The sequence below is a fragment of the Canis lupus genome, chromosome 9, assembly GCF_003254725.2.
Source record: "Canis lupus dingo isolate Sandy chromosome 9, ASM325472v2, whole genome shotgun sequence".
NCBI classification, from domain to species: Eukaryota; Metazoa; Chordata; class Mammalia; order Carnivora; family Canidae; genus Canis; species Canis lupus.
In genome coordinates, this window is record NC_064251.1 from 57121907 (window position 1) to 57138643 (window position 16737).

At 51.6% G+C, this 16737-nt stretch overlaps 1 protein-coding gene across 7 annotated transcripts in view; it reads right to left on the bottom strand.

The window, feature by feature from the left end:
* Positions 1-308: 308 nt before the first annotated feature.
* The window catches only part of LRSAM1 (leucine rich repeat and sterile alpha motif containing 1), a 39178-nt gene continuing 22749 nt past the window's right edge, over positions 309-16737 (bottom strand). For 4 of the 7 annotated variants that reach the window (XM_025475207.3, XM_035721488.2, XM_035721491.1 and 1 more), the window contains 11 exons: positions 16561-16631; positions 13433-13532; positions 11868-11955; positions 11194-11268; positions 9711-9791; positions 8107-8202; positions 6121-6219; positions 5024-5155; positions 3798-3879; positions 2377-2525; positions 309-1124 (listed from right to left, as the gene is read on the bottom strand). In XM_025475207.3, the coding sequence (XP_025330992.1) occupies positions 999-1124; positions 2377-2525; positions 3798-3879; positions 5024-5155; positions 6121-6219; positions 8107-8202; positions 9711-9791; positions 11194-11268; positions 11868-11955; positions 13433-13532; positions 16561-16631 (1099 nt within the window). In that variant the 3' untranslated portion in view covers positions 309-998. Of the gene's footprint in view, positions 1125-2376; positions 2526-3797; positions 3880-5023; positions 5156-6120; positions 6220-6257; positions 7406-8106; positions 8203-9710; positions 9792-11193; positions 11269-11867; positions 11956-13432; positions 13533-16560; positions 16632-16737 lie in introns of those variants that run through there. The other 3 variants (XM_025475209.3, XM_035721489.2, XM_035721490.2) reach the window with 3 other exon arrangements.

Genomic DNA, 16737 nt, shown 5'->3' on the forward strand with positions numbered 1-16737 from the left:
AGTTGATACTTCCAGGCTCCAAACCCAGCACGGCCATGCCCCAGACGCCAGGCACGGAGCCCACGGCTCGTAGCTGGGTTAGCAGTAATGGAGCTACCCACAGCCCCTGCCCCTGACTCTCCATGCCCTGCTCTCTGAGCTCGGTCTGTCCACTTATAAAGGGGAGATCTGGATAACTGTGTTTAGGGATGCCTCTAGCACCTCTCTCCCTCCTTTTGACTGAGATAAAGCCCTCCCCCAACCCCCACCCCAGACCTCACCCCCCCCTCTTCTGGGCTCCACCAGGCCCCAGTAAGGATTCAGGAGGATCAGGCTGGAGGTGGATTTATTGACAATACTGCTTTGGGTCAGCAAAGCTTGTCGCCTGCGAACTGCGGTGGGGGCAGGGTGGTGGTGGTGGTTAGGAGGTGCAGATCTGGAGAGCAGAGGGGCCCAGAGCGGGAGGTCAGGAGGGGCCAACGTTGCTTGCGGCATTAGGCCTGCACTCAACACACACTGGCAAGTCGACCTGAGGACAGCCCACGGTGGTCGTGGTTGACACCATACACAGCTCCACACTCTTGGCCAGGGCCCTCCTGCACTCCCACCGCCCCATCAAGGGGACAGCACTATCCATGTTACCCTGATGAGGATGCTGAGGCTCTTGGAGGGCAGTGACCTGACACGGTCAGACTGCTGGGAAGTGGCAGAGGCCGGGACACGGGGTCCTGTGCTCAGATGGTGGCACCACTGATTCTCCAAACCCCAGACCCAGTCCTCATGCCGAGTCCTGTTTCCCCCACAGCCCTCGATGAGCAGTGTCATGGGCCAGGAACACTGTGCCCCTCCCTTCCCTCCCCCACCCGGGTGTGCTTGGAGATGAAGAGCAGGGGGCAGCGCCCCCATGAGAGAAAGGGGCCCAGGGCACAGGAGCGCTGTACTAGTTTGTCCAGAGCAGGGGAGTCGGCTGGAGCCCCGGGCCACAGGTGGTGCGGGGGTGGGCCACAGATGGCCAGGGCTCAGCTGCTGTGGTAGATCCGGAGGCGCTGCGTGATCTCCTGGCGGCACAGTGGGCAGGTGCGCAGTGGCTGGCAGCACTGTTGGCAGCAGCAGACGTGGCCACAGTTGAGGAAGATCATCTGGGCCTGAGGGGAGAGAGTGGGAGCCTCTGGGTCCTGCCCCTGCCTGTTCTCCGGCGATGGGGCAAGAGTCCCCCCAACCTCTTTTTGTCTTTATTAAGAATCTGATACCATGGCCATCACACACCGTCGAACATCACGGAAGTACCCACGGACCACCTATTCTGGCCCCTCCATGCCCTCTCTAACAGCCGCACAGGAGGCTGTAGTGTGCCCAACCAGCCCTGCTATTGGCCCTGGAGGGGTTCCTAATTTTTGCCTTTTGCACTGACCAGCCTGTAGGTCTAAAAACGATTCCAACATCATGGACCAAGAGCCATGTAAGCATGCCTGTGCTTTGTTTCGTTCAGCATGTCCTCTTTTTAAGACATCCTAAGGAAATAGTCAAGAATGTGCTCCCAACTCTGTCCAAGGCTGTTTGGTACAGCACTGCTTGAAATAAACTGGAAGCCACCTACAGGGCCCTAAAGCCGGGGTTTGGTTCAGTTTATAACCAGCACATCCCCCTACATCATGGCATTCCCTGGGCTTAGTGAAGACCCTGCAGGAATTCGACTGCTAACATGGTAGCTTCTTTTAAGTAGGGTCTCTGGGACCAGACCACGGTGGAGGGAAGGGAGGGTTTTTATTTTATATACTATATTGCTTAGTTTTTACAATAAGCATTAGCTTTGTTATAGATTTTAAGTATATGTATTTTAATATTTGAGAAAAAAGAAAAGAGAGAGAGAGAGAGGAGGGGAGGGGCAGGGGAAGAGAGTCTTAAGCAGACTCTGTGCTCAGCAGAGAGCCCAACATAGGGCTTGACCCCACGACCCTGAGATCATGACCTGAGCCAAAATTAAGAACACTTAACCAACTGTGCCACCCAGGTGCCCCTTATTTTGTTATAGATTTTAAAAGATGGTGTTTTAGAAGTGTCTTCAGAGAAAATTGTGTTGTTGATATTAATGACTTGGGAAATCTTCCATAATTAAGTAGGGGGAAAAAAACCCCAACCCCTTTAAAAGAAAGTAAGTCCCAGAAAATGATGTTAACCTTGCTCATATTTCGGTCATGGGATCATGGAAATTTCCTCTATTTTTTGCTTTCCTGGATTTCCCAAAATTTCTAATGAATACAGTCTACTTCTACCACTGGAAACAAGTATATAGAAATAACACTTGTGCCTGGAAAGGCTCAGGATGGGTGCAGGTCAGGCTCGTGGGTGGGGGTGGGGGTGGGGGGGTGGGATTGGGGGCTGCTGCCCTAGACTTACCTCCCGTTCCAGGCACACGACACATTCTGATGTCTGTACCTCCAGCTCTGCTGGGGGAGCAGAGGGGCTCACAGACTCAGGAAGCTCCTCAGGGGCAGTGGGCACCTCCAGGGCCCCAAGGACTTCACCCTTGTGTGGGTTCAGCAGCTCTGTGGGGACCAGCAGGGTAGGCTGAGCCAGGGTCATGCCACCATGATCCCAACCCCTAGGGATCCCCTGGCTCTAGCTGCCACGAGTGGACAGTGAGCTAAGGCGGAGCACTGATCTCACTGTAGGGGTAAGGGCCCCCTTATTTCTCTTCTGAGCCTCATTCCCCTATGTGTGAGATAGGAGGGCCGGCTCACCACAGGGAGGGCCACAGTGCTGGTTATTTGGGGTCTCTGATCCCTGACCATTCCCCCAGGATCCTTCACAGTAATGCTGCAGGTAGGGCTTCTCGCTTTCAGAGAAGAGAAGCCACTTGCCCAAGACCACAGGGAGACTCCATCTGGTGGTAGAGCCATGGGGCAGGAGCCCTTGGTTAGGGGCTGAGGAGTGGCAGGGGTGCTGTGCTCACAGCTGCTCCATCAGGTCTCCCAGGAGGCCACCAGGGAGCAGGGAGAGGGATGAGAAGTCCCCTCACCCCTGTCCTCATGCTCTGCCCAGGTCCCAACAGGCAGGACAGAACCGGCCCTTATAAAATATAGTCTGTTTCATTATAGTTCAACGTACACCAACATCGCCAACATCCCTGAGTCTTCTCTATCACTGACGCCCATCCTCATGCCAGTTCACATTTTCCCATCTATCTTATGGTTTGAATTAGAAGTCTCTATAACTGGAAAAACTTGATTTTTTTAAAAGGCTGTTACAACACTAGGCTCTCTGAAGGTACCAGGTGCCCCCAAACTATCACTGTAAAGGGGCTCTTCTGTATTTAACGGGATATGGTTAGGGGAGCAGGAAGAGGTTGTTAGGAAAAGGACTGAAGGTCCCCTGCCCCTCCTGCAGCCACAGCACCTATGTTTCTCTAGGCCTCCAGGCGTAGGTGGAATGCCTTTATGACTTGCCTTTACCCCTTCGTACATCATCAAAAACATCTTTCCACATCCAAACACAGGCCTGCCCCTGGCACAGTGTTGGGCACCAGGTATGGCTGGTTTCTCCTTCCATTCCAAGGGTTGGGGGTGTGTGGCTCCCAGTGTCTGTATAGTAGCTTCAGAGAAGGTTATAGGATAGGCCTATCTGCACCACCACCCCATTTTTATGGCCGATGTTTTCCATTTGGAAATCCTGTTCCTTTAGGAGGGAGCCTTAAGGACTGCAAGAGGCTAGAACCTGCCCTTAGTTATTGTCCTGAAATGTAAACAGGTGACCACCTCCAGAGCACAGTCCACAAGGGAGGCTGGGGCCTCTGCTTAGGAGAGGGCCTGTACTGGTACCTGGCTGGATCCTGGCTGCATCCAGCAGCTCCTGGACTTTCCGCAGGATCTCATGCTGCAGGCCAGCTTCTGAGACACCCACCTAGGGCAGTTCAAGGAAAAGCAAGTTATGGGCTGGCTAGGTGGGAGCTCACTACCCAGTACAGAGCCACCAGGACTGCCTCCTTCCTGGCTTCTGGCACTTTCACCTGGAAATGTGGAGGCTGGGCCCCTGGGTCAACATGAGGCAGTGCAGCACCACAGCTGTGAAGGTGACCAGGTGGCAGGGAGAGAAACTGAGGCCCTGAAGGAAACAGACACTGGTAGGGGCCACAGTTTAGCATGTGCTTGCCCCACACTGGGGAAGGGACTGCGCTGACAGCTTTACCTCCGTGACCGCACATCCTCCCCATGACCACAGGTAAGTCAGGATCCACTGTCCTGAGTCACAGGAAGGAGCAGGTAGTTCCCACTGAGGCCAAGCTGCTGAGAAGCAGTAGTGCTGGAGTCACACAGCCCCTCTCAAGCCCTTTTGAGCCTCAGTTTCTGGGCCAAGGGGCAGGCAACACAGCAGACTGGTAAACAGCATCAGACCACCCACGCCTGAGGCCTGGTTCTGCTGTGTGACCTCAGGCATGTCACTCCCTTGCCGTATCTGCTTCATCTGAAAAATGACAAGGATGATACCTATCTGCCTGGGCTGTTGGGAGGGCTCAAGGGATTAGCACATGAAAAGCACTTAGAACAGGGCCTGGCACTGGTAAGTGCTACAGGGATGTTGGTTGTCCTCATCATTCCGTTCTTTCGAAGAGTAAATGAACTAATGCAATGCAGAGCTCACTTCCTACTGAGAATATAACCAGGCTCGGGCAGTGCTGCCATGAAGTCTGTAAAACCGGGGGGTTGGGGGGTGGTGGCACAGGGTTGGACGAGACAACCTCCAAGGACTTACCCTGGGCCTACAACATGAAGGTCCTATCTGAGTGTGTGTATGTGTGTGTGGAGGGGGGGCAGTCTGGACTCAGCAGAACCCACATCCCTGGATTTTCTTAGGCACATGGCATGCAGAGTACACCTGGCAGGGGGGGTGGTAGTTAGGGACCATGAGGTGGGTGTGCTGGCCATCTTCCAGATGGCAAGGGGGCCCCTGGGACATTTGCTAATGGCAGACCTCACTAAGAGCTGCAGGAGAGCAAGTGGACCCCTGGAGGACCGGACAGTGGCCGTGAGGGGCTGCTGCTTCCCACCTTGGCCAGGTCCCCAGGGCTCATCCGGCTCAGCATATCCAGGGAGATGCGGTGATGGGCAAAGATGGGCAGGTAGTGTTCCGCCGACAGATCCACCAGGAGGGCTGCCAGCTGGCGCTCCAAGCCTTCTTCCTGCAAGACAGACCCGCAGGAGAAGCTGAGTGCACTGCATATATGACCTCGTTATTTACGATGGCAAACAAAGGCTCTAAGTAAATTTAATGTCACAAAGTATTTTCTTGGAATTTTTTCTACAAAAATGCACATGTGAGCACAGAGATAAAGGCACAAGAAAGTTCACTGCCACTCTGGCTGTGAACTTGAAAATGCTCAGCAATCACATACCCATCAACAGGGCTGTTTAAATAAATGAGGGTTCACCAAGATACTAAATACTACACAGTTATCTGGAAACAGTGAGGAGGTCTATTATATATACATGGCTAGAGAACTTGGCTTGTAGAGAATAATGGCTTGTCATTATTTTTTTTTAAGATTTTTATTTATTTATTCATGAGAGACACAAAGAGAGAGAAGCAGAGACACAGGCAGAGGGAGAAGCGGGCTCCATGCAGGGAGCCTGATGTGGGACTCACCCTGGGGCTCCAGGATCAGGCCCTGGGCTGAAGGCCACGGTGCTAAACCGCTGAGCCACCAGGGCTGCCCTGGCTTGTCATTATTTTTAAGAGAAAAAAGATTTGCTGAGATAGTGTGTATACACAGAAACAGAAACACACACACACACACACACACATGCTCCATTTTAATTAAATAACAAGACAAAACAAAAGCCAAGCATGTGTATACATGTGTGTATGTGCATACTTCAGGGTAGGGGGAACCACATCTGTCCTGCCCCCAGCAGGGGCTTGCAGGCAGCTCCTGCTGCCCGCTCACACACGGGCATGCTCACAGGCTCTGCCCCACACAGCAGTGCAGCTGCCTCCCCTTCATCAGAAGGAATGCACCCTCTCTTTTTTGTCCCTGCCAGGGCCCAGCACAGGACCTGGTACACTAGTTACTGGAAAGCTGACGCAGCAGGACATCACTGAGGCACAGGAGGGCTCTCTGCAAGTGTGGAGGCCAGCAGTCCTTACCTGCAGCTTTAAGGACAAGGGCTTCTGGTTCAAAAGCCGTTGATACTGAATCAGCCAGTAATTTTCCTGTTTGGTTTCGCTTTTGGCTTCTAACTCTGTCTGCCAAGGTCAAAATAGGCATCAATAGGTCAGTAAATAAAAACTATAATGACAGTGATGCTTTCAAACAATGGTCTCAGCAGGTGGAAGGTGCTTGGTATTTTACAAAGAACTTTCCCAGCCACCACAGTGTCACCACTTATTAAACTACTGAACCTGGAAAGGCAGGAAGTACCTCTGCCCCCAGTTTCCTGCCACAAACAATCTCAGCCAGGGAACACCTGGGGTTGAGGCCCGACTCTGGGCTTTGGATGCTTGCCACCAGGCTCTGCGGGGCCCTGCTTGAGCACACACTCTGGTGACAGGCAGGGAGAGAAACAGGATTCTAAGGACGACATGAGCTTCTGGAGTGGGCTTTGCCCTTCTGAAAAAGCTGGAGAATGAGACCTGCTATGGAAACAGATTCCTTCATTCTGCCATGAACAAGTAGTCACAGGGTGTTGTTCTGACCACACATGGTTCTAGGTGCTGGGGCCAGGGCCATGACAAGGGATGGGAGCAGTGATGGCAGCAGCTAATATCCTTAGAGCACTACGTGACAGATCCCGCTTTGCACCAAGGTCCCATTTTCCTTAATTTGCACAGCAACGTGAAGGGTGAGGAAAGGGGGGTTCAGGGGAATTAGGAAGCTGCCCAGTTAAAAGAGCTGCGCAGGGTCAGGACTTGGACCCAGGTCTGTTCTGCCCTGGGACCTGTGCTCTGAGCAAGCCAGGCCACCCAGCCAGGACTGTGGCCACACTTGGGGGACAAATGAGAGGTGGGCAGCAAGACTCTGACACAGGCCTTTCTCCAGTCCCCTTGGGGCTTGACTGTCCTTTGGTCATCCCTCCTAGACCTTGCCAAGCTGCTCCCATCCCTCTGCCACCCATGGCCCTCCCGGGCTGCAGATACAGCTCTCTTCTGACGCCCATGACCCTGACACAGTCACCATCTGCTGAGGTGATGCTTCCTCCCCTGGATGGTGAGTCCTCTGAGGCCCCTTGAGGGTAGAAGCACAGGACCAGAGCATACGGCCACTGCTGCACGATGCTAATGCATTGTTCATAGGGGATGGCCGTAAGGCATCGTGAGGAACAGGCAGCTTCTGGTTGGACCACACACACCACATAGGTTCACATGAGGCTGTTAAAGCTGGTCTCGCTCTTCTCTGCACAGGCTTCCACCCACAATGGAGCTCAGAGATTGTCTGGAGTATTAATGACACCACAGGAGTGACTTAGGTCTCTGAGCTCTGGCCTCTGTCCCCAGTGCTCCAATGCACACGGGGTCTGGAGGAAGTGATCCCCACTTGCCATCCCTAAACAGGGCTCTACTACCCTGACAATGTGCCAGAGTCAAACCCATTTGGGTACAGGGGACAGGTGGGCAACTCCTATCAAAAGATTATTAAACAGCCTACACTGGACACAGAAAGTCCTCTCCTGGGCATCTCTCCTAAATAACTACTCATGGCTGCTCTCAAGACTTAGCTACAAAGACAGAGAGAATTCCTTAGAAAAGTAAAAAACTGGAAGTAGTCTGAATGCTTGGCCATGGGCGAGGACGGCCCATCCAATGCAGCCAGGCAGAGTGTAGTGGGCATTTTAGGGACATGAGAAGAACAGATACAAGCAAGCTGCTCCTAAAGGGGCATGTGCCATCTTACGGTTACAAGGCACACACAGGCACAGCTATAAATATGCATTGTAGAGTTCAGAAAACACATCAAAACGTTAGTATTAGATAACTCTCAGAAGTGAGAATCTTTTCCTTCATATGTTCCGTTTTTTTCTTCGATGAGCAACTAACTATTACTCGGAATAACAAAAATGCTTCTAAGAATGGCGAGTGTGTTTAGGGAAAGTGAATCCATGTGCAACGCAGAATGAACACAGAAGCCAAGCTCACCAGGATTTCTCGGAGCTCTTCCTCTCGTCGCGTCTTTTCCTTGAGGAGCTGCTGGAGCAGGGAGCTCAGGGCCCAGCGCTGCTCGGAGATCATCTCCTGCAACACAAGACCATGCCCAGTACCGCTGGAGGCTCACAGCTCTGGAGCGAGCCAGGAGTCCCCTTCACTGGGTGACAGATCCCCCTACTTGTTTCTAAGCTGGCAGCCAGGACCCCACACTGGGCCCAACTCAACTGGGCAGAGGGCTGGGGGACAGAGCCGAGGAGCCCCTATGCCTGGGTATTCCCTCCCTGTCTTCTCCCCGTGGGGGTCAGGCCAGGCGTGGGATCCAGTGACTGATGACTGTGAAAGGATAAGAAACAGCAAACAAAGGAAATGACAAGCCACAAGTACATGACTGCAGTCTCACGGACGACAGAGCATGTGGGTGGAAGCACAGGCAGGGAGGGTTGGCATGTAACCCCACAAATCTGGAAGGTTCCACCCAGATGGAGGCACATGCAAACTGGAGTGAAGCCCTGCTTATGTCTATGTTCTACTTGTTTCTTACTCTTGGAAACCCATGGAAGCCCCCCAAACAGGAGCCCCACAAGCGCTCTCTAATGGGCAGGAGACATGGGCACCTGCCAAGCATGGTGGCTGCATCTTCTTGGAGAACTTCCCTATCCCCTCATCTCTGAAGACCCTGCCAAGGCTCACAAAGGGCTTTGTGTTGGCAAGCTTGCCCCCAGTGTGATGTCCCTATGACACAGGCTGGGCCTAGATGATTATTTCCTTTTATGGAGGGGAGAGATGGAGGCCTAGGAGGGAACGTGACCTGCCTTAGGTCACACAGCACATCTGTGGCAGACCTAAGACCAGGACTGTAGACTTTAGCGTACTTTGACTGAGTCGAGAAGCCATGAGACAATTTAAGACTTCTCGGAACAGACACAGACACAGGGACAGGGACAGACAGAAGGCTCTGCTCAGAGGCCCGATGTAGGGCACAGGTCCTCACGCACCATTGGTCTATCTGCTTTTGGACATTTGGGCAGAGGTCACACCTGCCTGTCCAAGTCACACAGCAGGACTACAAAGGACAAAGCCCAGGTCCCGGACACCAGGCATAGCCTGGTGGAATGCCACCTGCCGGTCCGTACCGCACCCTCCCCTCCCCGCCCCCGGCTCTATAAGCAAGACACCCAGGCTAGAGCTCCCAGAGAAGCCACCTGCAGGGAGTGACATAGTAACAGCTGGGCCCTCTCCTCCAAACATCCTTGGGACACCAAGAAACCTCCTTCCCCAGAGGATGTCTGCCCATAAGTTGAACTAGCACCCCAGAAGCATGGCTTAAAGAAGACAGGGAGTTCAGCAGTGACCCTGCTTCAAAACAAAGAAAATGCAGAGATGGAGATGGGCCCGGGTGAGCCTTGGCAATGAAACCCTCCTTCCTCTGACCCTCCTGATGAGCAATAAGCTGCCCCAACCTTAACCCTGGCCTGCACTGGGCTTGCCCCTTGACTATGCTCCCATCACAGCCACAGAGGAGACTGCCTGCCTGCTGGGGAGCCACTGTGGGGAAGGAGGTGGGGAGGGAGGGGCAGGCAGGAAGCCCTACATACCTGCAGTGCCTCTGTGTCCAGGGATTTCCTCTTTACCTCCAGCTGTGTCAGCTGCAATAACTCAGTTTCTATTAACTTAATCTAAACAGAAGATGAAACAGGGTTTTTTTTTTTTTTTTAATTCACATTAACCAAGGTTCAAGTCTGAGCTGCTCTCTGAAGGGCAAAGGGGGGATGTCTAAGAAACATTTCTGGGGGCTCAGGAATGAAGGGAACCTGGGTGCCTTGGGAACCCCCTCAGTGGGGCTTTGAAAGAATTAGTGATTTCAGGGCCCTGAGGGCTTGGGAGGTGCAGATGGGCCTGTCCTGGAAGGCCCATTCCAGAGAGGCTCCCGGTTTATGGACTGGAGATGGGCCTGCCTTTAATGTTCAGGCCCAAGGGCAGAATGGACACAGGTCCTCACTGAGCCTTGCACTCGCCGAAGTCTCTTGCTTCCTCTAACTGGTGTCATAGAGGAGAGCAAAGGGTAAATGGATTAAGAACAACGATGGTAGCAGCTGATGCTTCTAGAACATTTTGTGTGCAAGGCTTGTACTATGAACTTTATGTCACATCATCAAATCTCCCCTGGTTATTAGGAGGCATTATTGCCTCCATTTTATGGCATTGAGGAAGCAGAGGCTCAGAGAGGTTAAGTCACTTGTTCCAGAACACAGAGCAGGTTGGGGAGGGAGCCCTTTCCCAGGGCTCTCCAGGCTTGGGGTCTGAAGGGCAACAGCTGGCTGGCTGGGTCAGAATCACCCATGAGGAGGATGTCTGGGGGTCAGACACCACACCCAGTGACTTCTCCACCCTGAGCCTGTGACCCTATGGCCCCTGCCTCTAAGTTTCTATGGTCCCACCAACCCCTGGTCAGAGGAATGAGCTTCATGTCTGGCAAGGTGGAATTGAAATTAAAGGGAAATAAAAAGGTAAGTCTGCTTTGGTAAAAAACAAAACAAAACAAAACAAAACATGCGAATATGTAGAATTCAAAGTGTGCCAAGTAGGATGCAATGAGCACTCCCACAGCCTGAAAGCTCACTCTGTCTCTAGCCCATGCACCCATGACCCGCTTGCCCTCCAGAAAGCCCAGAGGGTCTGACACAGCCCACTAGGGAGACCAGCCCCTAGGCCAGCAGTAGAGCCTAGACTAGAGCACAGCTCCCTCTAGGTGGAGCAGCCCCTCGGGGACAGCAGGCACCCCTCTGTCCTGGTGGGACACCTGACCTTCCCCAGCTCCTCAGTCTGAGTTGACGGGGGTGGCTGGGGTGGAGCTGACTGCCTTTTCCCAGAGAGGGGTTCCTGCCTGGGGCACAGTGGACGCAGAGGCCGCCCAAGCAGTCAAGGCTGCCCACAGGCAGCATGAAAAATAGCAGTACTGGTTACAATGTGGGGAGAGGGGGTGGGAATGGGTATCTGAGCTGGCGCATGAAAGCCACCTCTGCAGTCTGGGAGAGCACGCAGGATGGAGTTGGTGGGGGCCACAGCTCCAGCACTCACCTGCTTCCTGATCTGCTGGTGCATCAGGTCTTTCTTCACCTGGAGAGCCTCAAATGCGGCCTTCTGCATGGCGCTCTGCAACAGAGATCACCGGCCGCTTGGAAGGGGCCCAGGCCAAGGGAAAACACAATCTGCTCAGAAACACCTTCATGCAGGACTTCTCTGTCTCTTAGGGGGAACATAACTCTTCAGTTCACATGTTCACATTTAAGAAATAATACCTATGAAAGGCTTACTGAGCCAGACACTATGCTCAGTGCTATTCCAGCATCGTGCACTGAATTTCCACAACTGGTGACATGGGTGCTTTTAACTGCCCCATTTCACTGATGCTGTTTGGAAGAAGGCTGTTGGCGCTCTCCTGTGGGCTCCACCTCAATGGAGTGGTCGCCACATCCTGCCCCCTAAGTCCTTACAACGGAGCCACACAGCATGGGTAGTAGGTGCCTGCCAGGGCAGTGGGGGATGTTTCTCTAGATCTCAGAGATCAGAAAACCACCACTCTCTCCCTCTCCCTGCCCCCCTTTCCTGAGGGTCTGTACACTTCTAAACATACTAAGTATCTTTGGTCTTATAAGCTAAGGACAGGGCTCTATGCAGACTTCTGATGCTCTGCCTCAGGCTCCCTGTGCCCAGCTTGAGCCCCCACCCTCACACCCTGGGCCAGGGCTCACCTCCTGTAGGATCTGGCTGATGGCTTTGTTCTGATCCATCTGCTGCCATGACAGAATCTGCTGGAACCGCTCATCCATTTCGGCCATGCTGCCAGAAAGACAGCAAATTAATTCACTCTCTGAACATTTTCTGAGCATCTACCAAGGGCCAGGAACCTTGGAGATCAAGATAAACCATTAACTCATTCAATGATACTCAAGAAGCACCTGCTAGGGGCTAGATCCTGGGACAGACATGGAGTTTGTCTTAGAAGGAAGGTGACAGAGTTGGTGTATCTAGGTCCTCTCATCCACCCCTCCATCAGAATCCCCTCTGCACTGCTCTTTGAAGTGGTGGCCTGCTTCTGCCCTCCCACTTCTACCAACAAGGAGCTCATGACCTCCCAGGTGAGCCACCTGGGACAGGAGAAAGCTCTCCTTCTGAGGCAGTAACATCCATGCCCTACCCTACATCCCCAGCATTTCTCACCCTGGCCGTGGATTTGCTCTTAGTCCCGTAGAACAAGTCTAGTGATTTTGGCACAAAAATCCAAACCCTGAAGCCCTGCATATATATGTCCATACTTTGGCAGAATCTTGGTTTTGAGTTTATTTAATAATAATAGCTGTTATTTATTGGACCCTCTTGTGTTACTAGTGCTGGACACTACGTTCAGTGCTGTAGCAAACATCATGCTCATTAAATTCTCCAGCAACTCCAGGGTAAGGTACTGTGACTTATCCCCATTTTTATGATAAGACAGAGGCTCAGGAGGGAAATGGACTGGCCCAGCACTTCATGGTTACTAACAGAAGGAGAACCAGAGTCCAGGTCAATCTGTCACCAGTGCCCACGCTCCTAGGCTCTACCACAGGGAAAGGAGGGAGAAACCCTTGTACCTGTGAGGACACAGGGGAGGTTAGCAGCTGTGCCAGAGCCTCCCAGATAGGGGGAGAAACACCAGTGCAGCCAGTGCTCCTGGCCCATCTCCTGAGCATGGAGAGCTTTTTTCCACTGGCTGTACTGACACCTGTGGCTCCTTCAATAGACTAACCCGCAGCAATGCAGCAAACTTGGCCAGCCAGACCCCCAGCTGCTGCCAGTGTGAGAGCAGCCCTATCAATATCCCCTCCAGGGCACCCTGCTCCCAACCTCTACAGACCCTCGGAGGTCGATGAGTGCACCATGGTTAAGAGTACAGCCCCACTGTGTCTGGGTTTGAACCCTGGCTCTGCCACCTGCAAGCTGTGTTTCCTTGAGTATGTCACATGATCTCTGAACCTGAGCTGTGGTGGCAAAACAGGGCTAATAACACATAACGTCACAAATTCAATAAGCCAACACATCCTTTGGCTGAGTGCCTGGCTCACAGGAAGGAAGTGCAGGAGACGGGGGAGTGACTGCTGTCACTATACCAGAGCCTGACCAATCATGGGGTCCAGCTAGAGGATTCATAAAGAGCAGTCACCACTTGCCCCTGACACACAGCCAAGGCTGGCAGGAGGGATGGCTCTGCCCAGCGCTCACCCCACGGTTCTGGGCCCAAGAGAGCGCCCTCAACACAGGAAGCCTCTCCTTACCTTACCTGGAACAGGCCTGATGGACCAGGCTCTGCCTCTGAGACTCGTAGGCCATCTGGATGAGCCGGTTCTTACAACTCTCTGTCAGCATCTGCTGCATGGCGGCTGAGGAAACATGGGGGCGAGGCTGAGAAAGGAGCACCACTCCTGGGGGTGAACCTTGGAGGGTTCACCTCATCAGCCACCTTTAAAAAAAACACTTTTTTTAAAAAAAAGATTTTATTTATTTATTCATGAGAGACACAGAGAGAGAGAGAGAAAGAGAGAGGCAGAGACACAGGCAGAGGGAGAAGCAGGCTCCTTGCAGGGAGCCCAATGTGGGACTCGATCCTGGGTCTCCAGGATCACGCCCAGGGCTGAATGTGGCATTAAGCCGCTGTGCCACCTGGGCTGCCCTAAAAAACACTAAAAAAAAAAAAAAAAAAAAAAAAAAAAGATTTGAGAGCCCACACATGCACAAGAGCAGGAGGAGGGGCAGAGGGAAAGGGAGACAGGATCTCCAGCAGATTCCCTGCTGAGTGCAGAGTTCAACATGGGAGTCGATCTCATGAACCCGGAGATCAGAACCTGAGTTGAAACCAAGAGTCAGATGCTCAACTGATTGCGCCACCCAGGTGGCCCCTTGGTACATTTTTGAACTATGGAAGTAATTTAAACTTGAAAAGGCTAATTGTAAAACACCAAACAGTACACACACACACAAATCTTTTAGATTTCATTACCCAGAGATATTAATTTTGATATACATTCTTCTAGTCAATTTTTAATGCATATATATAGATTTTTAAAAAATTAAGATGAAAGAGCTGAAAGAGAATAGAACAGATATTCGTATACCCATGTTCACACAGTGTTATTCACAAAAAACAAAAAGGTGGAAACAACCCAAGTGTCCACTGATAGATGAACAAAACATGGTGTACACGTAAGCGGAATACTACTCGGTCTTTAAAAGGAAAGCAGTTCTGATGCCTGCTACAACACAGATGACCCCCGAGGATGTTCTGCTGAGTGAAGCCCGTCACAAAACGACAAAGATGGTAGGATTCCACTCACAGAGGGTACCCAGTGCTGTCAAATTCAGAAAAACAAAGTGGAGTAGGGGTTCTACACAGGCTGGGAAGGGGAGAGGGATGGAAGATTTTTGTTTACTGGGGACAGAATTTCAGTTGGGGGAGATGAAAATGTTCTGGAGATGGAGGAGAGTGGTGGCTGCACAGCAGTGTGAATGGGCTTCATGCCACAGAATTGTACAATTAGAAATGGTTAAAATGGCAAAGCTGGGACGCCTGGGTGGCACAGTGGTTGAGCGTCTGCCTTTGGCTCAGGGTGTGATCCCAGGATCCAGGACTGAGTCCCACATCAGGCTCCCTGCAAGGAGCCTGCTGCTCCCTCTGCCTAGGTCTCTCTCTCATGAATAAATAAATAAATCTTTTAAAACAATTGTAAAGTTTAAGTTATATATCTTACTACAATAAAAAATGAAAATGTTACCACACTAAACACCACTTCTCAGTTTTTGTGACTCTTTCCCCACGTCCACATAGCAGTGTGAGGTGCTGGCAGCAGAGTACAGTGGGGCAGGATCACCAAAGTTTATTTAGATAATCCTCTATTGGGGGGCATTTGGTCTCTTTTGCAATTATTAAATGATAAACATCCTTGTGCTAACAATCTTGTGCAATCTGATTATTTCCTAAGATTAATTTTTAAAAGAATACAGTTTTAAGGCGATGAATAATAGGAGCCACCTGTTCTGCCCTCCAGAAAGAACCTGCTGATTCCTTTGGCAGGACACAGGACAGTCTGATACCATATGTCCCCAACAAGCATTATTATTACATTCTCTGGACTTTTTGTTGTTTTTACTGAAAATTTTTTTTAGTTATAAAAATACCACTTGCTCGTTTTTAAAAAGCTAAGTAAGGGGCGCCTGGGAGACTCTGTTGGTTAAGCATTTGCCTTTAGCTCAGGTCATGATCCCAGGGTCCTGGGATCGAGCTCCTGCTGAGCAGGGAGCCTGCTTCTGCTCCCTCTCCTCACTGCTCGTGCTCTCTCTCTCTTCCTCCCTTGGTCTTAAATAAATAAATCTTAAAATTAATTATAAGCTAAGTAATAACCAAGTTTGAAAAGCTGGAAACAAGAGTCCCCGGTACTGATACTATTCCTGATCAGTCAATTTTGTAAACATCCTTCTGGAGATGCAAACAGGTTTTCTTTTATATAAATAGTGGAGAACAGTGACCTTAAAACAGGGACATAAGGACACCTCCTCAGGAAGTAGGGAGGTGAAGTAGGGTATGGAAAATGCTTGGCATAGGGCCTGGTACACAGTGTTGTACAGTATCCCACTCCAATATCCAGGCTTGGGAGGACAGGGCCAGCCAAGAAGAATCATGGCTTATTTTACAAAACAAGGAACAGACTCCTTGTCTTCCTTGGCACATGGCTTGATGCTCTCAGTGCTCACAATCAGGCAGAAAGGCCCCCCTGCCCGCCCCATTAAGTGTGGGCACAGTGTGGTGCCCTAGGGCCAGTATGGGGAACTCCCAGGAACACAAGAGAGGCCAACCACAGCTTTTGATAACAGAAACCCTATGGCCTTTGTGAAATGCTTAGTGCCAGGCATAATCTCATCTGACCTTCAAAATGACCCCAGGAGGTAGAGAATTATTCTCCCTATTTCATAGATAAGAACACTGAGGCTGGGGATCCCTGGGTGGCTCAGCGGTTCAGCGCCTGCCTTTGGCCCAGGGCGCAATCCTGGAGTCCTGGGATAGAGTCCTGCATCGGGCTCCTGGCATGGAGCCTGCTTCTCCCTCTGCCTGTGTCTCTGCCTCTCTCTCTCTCTCTCTCTCTCTCTCTGTGTCTATCATAAATAAATAAATCTTAAAAAAAAAGAACAAAAACAAAAAAGAGAACACTGAGGCTCTGAATAGTCAGGGGCCAGGAATGGCCCCGAGGTCATATGGCTTGCTCCAGAGTTGGCCTGACCCCGGAGCCCATGCTTCACTGCTGGACTTTAACTGCCCCTCTCGACCCTGCTATACCTGGCCAAAGGGAGAAGGTGGTCTCTCCTGCCCCCAAGTCAGACAAGTTCTGTTCCCAGGACCCCAAGCCCCTCCCCACTTACAGGCAATCTCACGTTTCCGCAGGTTCTCAGTCTCCTCCTGGGTTATGGACATCAACTGTTCCATCCTTATTCTAAGGGGAAAAAAAATCCATCCGTTTACTCAGCAGATTTAACACTTCCCACAGGGAATCCCATCTGATGAACACCACCTTCTCCAGGAAGTCCTCCTTGAGGTGC